This window comes from Stigmatopora nigra, chromosome 2 (assembly GCF_051989575.1).
Source record: "Stigmatopora nigra isolate UIUO_SnigA chromosome 2, RoL_Snig_1.1, whole genome shotgun sequence".
NCBI classification, from domain to species: domain Eukaryota; kingdom Metazoa; phylum Chordata; class Actinopteri; order Syngnathiformes; family Syngnathidae; genus Stigmatopora; species Stigmatopora nigra.
The window spans coordinates 8,599,772-8,610,257 of NC_135509.1; the positions used below are offsets into that span (position 1 = coordinate 8,599,772).

General features: G+C 39.4%; 1 protein-coding gene across 1 annotated transcript; it reads right to left on the bottom strand.

Annotated features, from left to right (window-relative positions):
- Positions 1-3: 3 nt before the first annotated feature.
- Positions 4-5,928, bottom strand: arsa (arylsulfatase A). The gene is made up of 8 exons (XM_077712116.1): positions 5,646-5,928; positions 4,930-5,170; positions 4,600-4,818; positions 4,027-4,196; positions 3,834-3,958; positions 3,586-3,713; positions 3,112-3,214; positions 4-3,046 (listed from the first exon to the last, which is right to left on the bottom strand). Exons 1-8 carry the CDS (start codon positions 5,870-5,872, stop codon positions 2,751-2,753), a joined length of 1,509 nt encoding a protein of 502 aa, XP_077568242.1. The 5' UTR covers positions 5,873-5,928; the 3' UTR covers positions 4-2,750.
- Between the last annotated feature and the right edge of the window lie 4,558 nt (positions 5,929-10,486).

Genomic DNA, 10,486 nt, shown 5'->3' on the forward strand with positions numbered 1-10,486 from the left:
ATGTCTCGCTTTTTGTTTGTTCCTGAAACACGAACACGAAACTAGGGTTAAAAAAAGGAACAAAAATAATTTTACTTGTAATTTTACAAAAAAAAATGTATGAACGCAACATTAGTTGTGACACAATCATTGGTTTCTTTCTCGTTTGTAATCCAGCCAAGACGCCCAACGAAAAGCCATGTTTTTTCATTTCAACGACTGTTTTCCGTCACGTCGTAAACGGACCGCAATCCCCACACATTCCCGCATTTTATTTCTCGCTTTTTATCGCATCCGTCATATAATCTTCAAGTAGCGTATTTACCGGTTCATATTCAAGAAGGGGTTGGTTGGAAGGACTTGTGAAAATGGGGCAAAAAAAAACAAACTAAAAAAATGCAGGCTGGGCTTAAATCTTTCATCATGACGTTGTCCTTTAGCTGGTGTATATAATCATAGAGACTCCCAAGTAGTACTGTGTCCTTTTTCTCGTCTGTTGTCCAACTTTGAAAAGAATGAAAAACACATTTGCGTACATCGGGGGTGCCAAACGTATTTATGTTGGGGGCCACGTTGTAATTACGTTAATTTTTTGTGAATTGATGATTGAAAGTGGAGATAATGGATTAGCAAGTAAAGCATTTAGAGGCAGGGGTGTCCAAACTTTTTTTTCCAATGGCCGCTTTCAGAAAAATCATAGGTTGTGAAGGTTAAAATCGGAATTGCTTCATGGAGATGGACGAGAATGACATTTTGGTAATCGTTTGATCACCGCTTCTTCTTTTGTAAGCCATATTAAATGACATTTTCATCATTTTCTGTGTATCAATAAACACTGTGTTTGGACACCCCTGATTCCGAGACAATGTTGACTTGGGAACTTTCCAAATCCTCTTTTTTGAATCTCATAGTAGCATTTAATTTAAAATGTGTATTTTATTTTATTTCCTTTAAAGAAATTGTGGGAAATAAGTACAATTACATTTTAGGTTTCTTTTTTTAATTAAAAAAATTACATATTATTTTTTGTCTATATTGATTGACATAAATTTCAATTGAAAAAAAAGAGTCAGGGAATTATTCTCATTTTATTTGTTTTTTAATTTGGGGATTAAATTCAATCAAAATGAGAAACAGAAAATATTTCCCATATTTTTTCAAGTTTTTTTAACCTGTTTAGTTTTTTAAAATGTTAAGTTGATGCACACAATTTACTTGGCAGGCCATACAAAGCAACGCGGCGGGCAGGATCTGGCCCCCGGGCCTCTCGTTTGACAACCATGATGTACGCGATGGGCAATAATTGGCTGTTTGGACATTTGTTTCTCGGCATTAATTTTAGGACACGACGCTGTGAGCGGAAAAACCGTGTCGGAAACGGAGATGCGTGGCGTGTTGCTAATCGGCTAGGATGTTTGTGTATACGTACTACTACGTGCTTTAGAGGAACACACGCAGTTCAGTATCTGACTGAGCAACATATCTTTTACTTGTAAAATTCCAGGGGGGGGGGGGGGGGGGGAGGGGGAATTCGCCTTGTCATGAATTTGGTCTTACAAATAAAATATATGCTTGATGTCTGAAATAATTGCTTGTCATTTCCTTTCAACATAACACGGAAAATGTTCACCATTACTTATTGCATAGTCCTAATAACTTGGACACACACTATGTAGGAGGTGTGTCCTTTCTTTTCTTTACAGGTACCTGCAGCTGTGGCTCCACCCCTGTGACAAAGCCCTGCCCAGGCCAACACAGCTGTGGCTACTTCCCCATTATCCCTCCTCCAATCAAGATTCACTTCCTGCCCTTATTTAAACCCTTTTCATTTGTCAGTTCAGCTTTGCCCTTGCTCCCATTTTTTGCTGAACTGCTGACTTGCAGGCTTGTGAGTACGTTACTCCTTGTTATATTTTGTATATGTGTTGACAAAGTTAATGATTTTGGGTTGCATAGGGGGACTTGAGATGAGTTTAGACACCCCGGGGTATACATATAGTTTGTGCATTTAGACCCATAGTTATTCCCCTGTCGAGACTTTTATTACATCAGTTTGACAGTGGCACTTTTCGGTCTTATTTCCTGTATTTTGTGGGTGTTCATTTGGACACCTGTCTGGGAGGGGGTTTTACATGTTTATTTGAGGGTGCCACTTTAATATCTCGTGCTTCCCCTATGTTATCCCGTAGTCTGTTTTATGGACTTTATTGTATATAAAATATAACTGAAGGCTACTGCTGTGATAGTTGCGACTCCCTGGTATTTCTTACCCCAGGGGGAGTTGTAACGTGTATATATATATCCGGGCATTTAATCATTTTTGTATGAGAGCTTCTTCAATTTGTCTGGGGCGAGCTTGGGATCGGAACATGTCACAGAGTCCTCGTTTACTGGAAGATAGGACTGACCTTTACCCCAGAATGCAGACCTAGAAGGACGCTTAAGTTGTTTAATTTCCAATGGAGTTGTTTTTGACTTCCAACCTTAATTGTTATGACTGAATCATATATTTGGTCCTGTGTGTTTGTGTATTTGTGTTCAAAATAACTCGAGAGCGAATAAAGGGATCATGTATTTGATCGAACATTTGATCATTTGCTGCGAAACCTTGGAATGCAAATGGATTGGATGTCTATTAGTGCAAGATTCTTTCAAGTTTCGACCCGTAAAGTTTAAGGCTTCTTAAATTCTATGATTGAATTGATCTCCCACCTCTAATGGATTGGACATCTTCTACAACCGACAAAACATTTGTACTCTTTTACCTTTTATCAACAGCGACAGCAATGAGGCTTGGGCATACATTGCGGACTGCAGCAAGGTTCCAAGCGCGGGTCCCTTCCTTTCCCGATTTGACTCTCCCCGAACACCATGGAGGCCTCAAATTCCGCCTTGACTTTATCGATCCTCTCTAGCAGTGCCGGAATGTCCGGTCGCTCGTCTGCCGCGAGCGGGAAGTGCTCCGACGGGTCCGCCTCCAAGTCGAAGAGCAGCGGCGGGTTGTAGGGTGTCAGGACGGACAAGGCCGAACACTGGAAGTCGGGGGTGCCGCTGCTGAGCGTGGAACCTAGGCACAAGCCGGTTATGAGTAACTGAGTCGTCTGAATGGAGATTTGGAATTTTGATATTCACCTCGCGTGTAATAATGAGCTTTGTATTTTCCAAGTCGGAGAGCAAATAGACCCAATTTTTCACTGGGATTGTAAGGGTAGAACATCATGGATTCCCTTTTGCTCTGGGGAAAAAAACAGGACATTTTCATAGTGTATTAATTTTATTCTGGAATGGTTTTTCCCCTACTAGTGGTTTATTCCGGAATAGTCATCCAATTGGAAAATGGCACTGAAACAATGGCCAGTTAAAATGTATTTGATGTCTATCACTGTAAATGGCAGTGAATTAGTTCATTAGCTGCAGTAATTTATACACAAAATATTGAATTGCACTTTTTCAGGTTATTGGGCTAACATAGTTCAATTCATTGAAATATTTTCCTGAAAAATAAATCATTAGAACTATTTTTTATCCTTCATTTTTTTAAAATAATCACCATTTTCCTTGTATTGGTGGCTTTCCTTTTTTATAAGATTAGGTTTGTTGACTTACCTTTCCATTGTTCAGAAGCATATCAATCATGTCAACACCATCAAGCGCCACTTGTGGCAATTTAGCGCCTGCAAGCCGAGCGATAGTGGGCAGGATATCCAAAGTGCTGGCGAGTTCACGAGTCACCCCTGAACACAAAAACCAGGACATTTTCATGAAACAATATAATACATTGTTGGACGTTGCTATTTTCGCTTGTCTTGCATGTCTTACTCACTTTTGAGTTGACTGACATTGTGAAAACTCACCTGGTTTGATGGTGCCAGGCCAGAATGCAATGGCGGGTTCCCTCATCCCGCCTTCATACGTGGTTCCTTTTCCACATCTCAACGCCCCGGCGTTGCCACCGTGGGACCGGCGAATCAGTGAAGGACTGCCACAAACAAGAAGTCAGTGGAAACGTGATTCAACGATATAATATGAGTTTGGATTGGATCTTACCCGTTGTCTGACGTGAAGAAAACTAGCGTGTTGTTGATGACGCCGTTAACTTCCAAGCTGGAAAGTAGCTTCCCGACAGTGCTGTCAAATTCCAACAAAGAGTCCCCAAAGGGGCCTCTCGATGTTTTCCCAGCGGCCCCTGGACCAGCGAATTGGGGGTAGTGGGTGTGCTAGTGAGAGAGAAACCAAAACACTCTTTGGGATTTTTTTTTAATACAAAATATGCTATACCAATATCTTTAAAATGATAACAGAACATATTACTGACAAATCTGTCGAAATTTAATCTTTTTGCATTAATTTTTAGCTGCCTTGGCCCGCCCACTAAAAAATCTCCAAACAGAAGATGATGTCACAACCAGAATGAGCAGATTTCTGCTGGCAGGCTATTTATAGTTGTGCTATTGTCAGATGTGCTGGTTAGCTAGTTTTTTTTTATATTTTCTTTCCAGATTCACTCAGTCCTCACAAAATTTTAAGGTTTTTTTTTAGTTTTTGACAAAAAAATCTACTTTAGAGTATTTCTGATAAGGTAAATTTGACAAAAACCTTCCCAAGTTGTCGATTACTTACGTGAGAAGGATAGTAGAGGAAGAAAGGTTGTTTCTTTTTAGCCGAGGCGGTGATAAAGCTAGTGGAAAAGTCACTGTAGATTTGCTCCAGTTCCAGGAAGTTGACAGGCTGCTCTTTGATGACTTGATTGTGCATGAGCGGGACCACAACGGTGTCCACGTCGCAAGAACCGAAGCACTTGATGTCCGGGGGGAAGCATGTCAAGTTGTGACAGGGACCCTAAAATGGCAGAGGTTCGATATTAAATCACATCTTTTTAAGGCAGACTATATACGTATTTGCCCCATTTTATATCGTTTTATATCTAAATATAGCCCGTTTGAGACTGACCATGTCGTGAGAGTACGGAATTCCCAGGAAGTGGTCGAAGCCCTGATTGGTGGGGAGATACGTTCCGTTGGGCCCGAGTCCCAGGTGCCACTTGCCCACAGCGGCCGTGGCATAGCCTAGTGGCTTCAGCACCTCAGCGACTGTGGTCTCATTCAGGGGTAGACCGCCGATGGAACCTGGGTACAGTACCCCGGGGTAGATGCCTGAACGGGTCGGGTAGCGCCCCGTCAGCAATGACGCCCTGTGCGGAAAACGAGAAAAAGAATGACGGTGACATCGCTAGACGTGGTGACATCATCTAACGTTGCGTGAAAATATGCACAAAATTCAAGTTCAAAAAGTCAAGTTATGACCCCCCCCATTTTTATCTATTTATTTATTGATTTTATTCAAAAAGACAACATATCAATAACACGTTAGTTTTGTTGATTTTCTTCCCTAAATGTCAAATTATTTAAATCACAGCTTGATACAGACAACAATAGACATCCAATTCATTTACGCTGTGAATTCTATGTTTTATTGCCAATGACGTCAATGGACGTACAATTCATTTTGACTGGAAGAGGCTGACAGCGATGGTACTTATTCAGTAGGAAAATACACATTACAAAAGTATAAATATGTCAAACAAGCTCATAATTTCCCTTTATCATGTAACTGAGATAACACTTTATCGCACTTTATTTGAACGCATAACGACGTTTGTTATTCACCTAGATGGGCTGCAGACGGGGCTGGTGCTGTAAAAGTCCAAGAAGCGAAGCCCACCTGCAGCAAGTCGGTCCAAATTCGGAGTAAGCGAGCTGGGGTGTCCATAACACCCCAAGTCTCCAAAACCCAAATCATCGGCGAAAATGAGCACAAAATTAGGTGGGGAAACAGCGTGGGTGCAGATCATAAAGAAAAATAACAAACTAAAACAAATGCGAAATATGTCCATTTTACAGAGACAGACGCGGAATCTCTATAAGTCACGTGCTTACTTTCCAGTGCGTGTCGCGTGTCTGTGACGTCACACAACGCTAGTAGTGTAGTCCTACCGAGAATAGCCGGATCGTTAGGACTACAAATATAAAACGAACAGGATCGTACTTTTCCCACAACGGTATGTTGTTACGAATAAGTAGATCCGCGCGTATTTGTCTTATTTTAATATCAAAATCATGAAAATTAAATAGCAATGTGGATTAATTGTTTAACTAGTCCTATAACGCCACAACCAAGCCGCCAACCTGTTACTAATTAGGTTGAAATACCATAATGCAAACGTGTTTCTTGCCATTCTGTTTGTGTGCATATTTTCTTTTAACATACATGAAATCTAAATCTATAGTACAACATCAAAAGGAGCATCCACGGCGATGGAAGTCATTGTTAATTCAAGATTTCTCGTTCATTGCCACTATTTCTGGATGATTGAATTCACGATGGGAGAATTCTGGAGGTAAGTGTTACCTGGACATTTTAATGAAATTTGACAATATGTATCGGCAAATTTTGATTCCCTCATCTTATGAACCCCTTATTCTCAAAATGGTCACGGGGGGTGCTGGAGCATATCCCTGTAGGAGTAAATTTTGCCAATTGTTGTTGACGTTTCCTTTTCATGTCAATTGTGGTGTAGTCTGAATCCCTCATACTAGTCTGAATCCAATTTGAGACCCAAATCCATGTGTGGAAATTCTTTGGTAGATGTTTGAACTCTGAACCCTACCAAAATTGACTTTGATCCTCTATAAATGGTCTGATCAGTACCTATTCAATTTCCAACCTTAACCAGAGGTTAATACTGTCATTTAAAAAACAATTTGTAGCTCTTGATGGTTTTCTAGTTTTTATATTTTTGTTTTTTTTGTTAACTGTGTGTCAGTCTAGTCTTTTTTTTCTCCGCATGCCGCAGTTTAGCCCGGGGAGGGAATGGTTGCTGTGGTATGGGCCGATAGTTTTGATTTACTATTCTCTTTCTCTCTGCAGGACTGACCTACATTCAGCCTAGTGTGGGGGGAGAAGCGGTTAAAGGCGTCTATTCAAATGAGGTACTTATAATGATGAAACACTGCTTTTTTCCCCAAAACTTGGCCTGTGATTTGCTCTATTCACTAGATTTAAAAAAAAAACATAGTCTAATGCTTGGACAGTATGACTAATTTCTTCCTATCTTAAATAATAAAATAATTAACTTATAAGCATTTGTTCCTTTCAGACAAACAACATTTTTAGCTCATGTTTAACTATAACATCTACTATCAATTGCAGCCAATGGGAATTCAAATAAAACCAGTTAAAAGTATTTTATATTTAATAAATAGAAAAATTCGAATACATATTTACTTTATAAGTCAAATATAATTATGTTTTAATTTAAAACAAGGCTACGCATATTTGAATGAACTAATTTAATTATAACTTTACATCTACAGTCTATCAGTCAATGCGTTCCAAAAAAGAATTGATGATAATATGCTGTATAAAATATATTGAATTCATTTTTTGGCTTATCATCGTATAAAAAGCAAAGGACAGGGATTTCATTGATGATTTTTGGTAGGCAAATCCCTTGGTGTAACACAAATGTGGGCAACTTTGCTTCAACTTTTTTGTTTTGTGTACACCTCGGGGCTACCTTTTCATGCACTGATAGAGCGCCATCTTTAAAGAGCTTACCTCACTTGACTCAGTCTGCTGACACACACAAGCACACACACACACACACACACCACCAACACACAGGCGGCACACACATTGCGGAAAACAGCCGTCGAAAAGACCTCCAAAGACTCCATCAAGAGAATTCCAAATCAGCGAAAAAGACCAAGTTTCGTGCCAATTTAATCTCCAACTTTCATTCAAAAAAGACCCTGCCGTTAACATCGATAGGCGTCCCAACAATTTGGACGTCTCTTGACGTCATTGGCACAAATAAATGAGGTCATTCACTTCCAGTACAATTTTTGTTTGAAACCACAACCCTTTAATATTTTAGGGAGTTTCTTCCATTATTAACCCTTTCTTTCCAACCCGGTAACACGTATTTAAAATCACACTAGATGGCGCTAAAGGATCAAACGTTAAATTATGAAAATGCCTTCTATTTTTTTTATTATATTTTTTTATTTTTAGCATCAATTCCGAGCCAAAATTGGCCTAGGATTTCCCCCAAATAAATAAATATGTCGTTAAAGCTATTTCGGTAAGTATTTCAAAAATTCATATACATATTTAATTTTTTTTACATACTTATTTTAAATCATTTTTTCAATGACATGGATCACCTTTGGGTTATTTATTGTTTATTTATGTAGATAAATAAAAAATGTGTTATATATTTATTTAAATAAAATTTGTGAACATTAACATAACAACAGTTAACTTTTGTTTTTGCATAATATGTCAAATGCCTTTTATATTTTAGTCAGTGAAAGAAAAATAACTATTTATGATCCATTTCTCAGGTCAAACAGTTAATGCAGTCCAATGTTTTCAAGAGCAAAATCATATCAAACGGCGGTAAACACAGAGATTATATTTCACACTGAAAGATGTAAACAGGATGGCCCGCCTCTTCATTAGTAGCTTCACAGCTTTGCTCTTTTACGGGAGATCACACTAATGACTTCAGTGGCGCCAACGAGAAAAAAAAATAAGGCATAAGGAAGGCTCTCCATGATATTTTACTTGCGCTGGATGGAGCTTATCTATTTTAGCTAGCTCGATCTCAAATAAATGCTATACATATCTGCTTTATATATGTATCTATATCTTCCCTCGTTTATCACAATTTCACTTTTCCGAATTTTTTCTTATTATTATTTACTCAAAAATATATGTGTATATATTTTCAAAGTTCTTAAATGGTAAGGGGAAGCTACTCTTGGTACTAGTACTGAAGATTGGCATAAAAAGGTAGTTATAATAGGGGTGACCCGACTTTGCGATTTTTTTGATTATCACGACTATGTCTGGTTTGCATTAACTGCGATATTTGAGGGATTACTGTACAAATTGGAAATAGTTCAATTGACACTGTGTTCCTTTGAGAACACCCAGGAATTTTTGTTGTTGTTTTTCAGAAGCATTGAAATAAAATCAAATAATTTTGTAATTTTTACGTTTATAATTTAAATAAATATTAAAATAGCAACAAAATAAAACACTTTTTAGTAAATGTATTGAATACATACAATTAAAAAAATAGAATATTCCCTTTTTATCAAAAGCAAATGAAACGGGACAATAGAAAACATACTTTTTAACTTAAAAACAAAAACTAAAAAACCTTTGTGAACAATTGGTTAGCACGTCTGCCTCCTAGTTCTGAGATCGAGGGTTGAATCCTTGGCGAGTTCCCAACTTGGTGTTTGCGTGTTTTCCCGGGCCAGCTTGGATTTTCTCCGGCTACTCCAATTTCCTCTCAAAAAACCCCAAAAACGTGCACGCTAGACTGAGTGGACGCTTCAAATTGTGCTTGGTTGTGAAGGCGAGTGGGTTTAATTTCCCCTAAATGGTGACTAACTGACAAACATTGTCCTGATTAACCGCTGCAAGAAATGAAATTAGTTGCAAAAACTCCCAGAACGTAATTCCTCCGCAACATAACGAGCGTTTCCCCCGACTGGCGTAGCGGCGGCTCGTCACTCTCGTTAGCGTTTCCGCCGTCGGCTCGCCTTAATCGCGCGCAATTCATTTGCGCGGGAAGCCGAAGGCTTAGCCAACTTAAATGAATTAGCGAGACCGGCGTCGGGAGTTGTCTAATTGCATTCTTGACTGGGAATTAGCGCGGACGGCTATTAGCCACGGTGACTTAGCGAATCGCCGCTCGGTCGTGACGGCTTGTGTGTCGGCCGCCGTATCGTGAATCGATTCGCCTTGCGCCGGCTACAAAGTGACATCCATGTGACACGCTTGATTACGTTTTGCCGCATTGTTCGGTTTGTCGCCTAGCAAGCGCGCCTCAACGCCGCTGCCACGTTTGTAGTCCCCCCGTTTTTTTTCCTCGTAGTGGGTTGACTGGCCAAAAATGTGACCTTTATCGTTGCTTTACGTTAAAATGTCATCCTAGAAATAGTGTCAAGTACAAGTGAATAAGTATTGGGTGAAAATAATGCTAAATGCTAACATTTTGAGTAACTTCCTACATATTCCGATTTATTTTCAGTAGTGGTCAATGGTCCCTCTAATTTTTCGTTGGTCTGGGTAGAAAGACAACTTCCCTGAGCGCACCAGTGTGACATCATCATTGCTCGCCAGTATTACACCTGCCATAAGCAGGTGCATGCCAATGTTCTCTCTAATTTTTCATGTAAAACATGCTGTAAAACACGAAAAACATAAGAGTGGACAGAGTTACTGCCACTGGCTGACGCGTAAACGGCGCCATCATGGGAAAATGGGGTAAAAAATGAATAAATAAAAGTTTGGATTTTATTTACTGCGCGCCATATGATTGCTGCTGCACAGAGAAGACGAGAATAGTGCGCAATTGCGCATGCGTGCAGCTTAGAGGGAACATTTTTATGTATTTTAATGTACCTTAACATGACCATGTGAGGCCAAC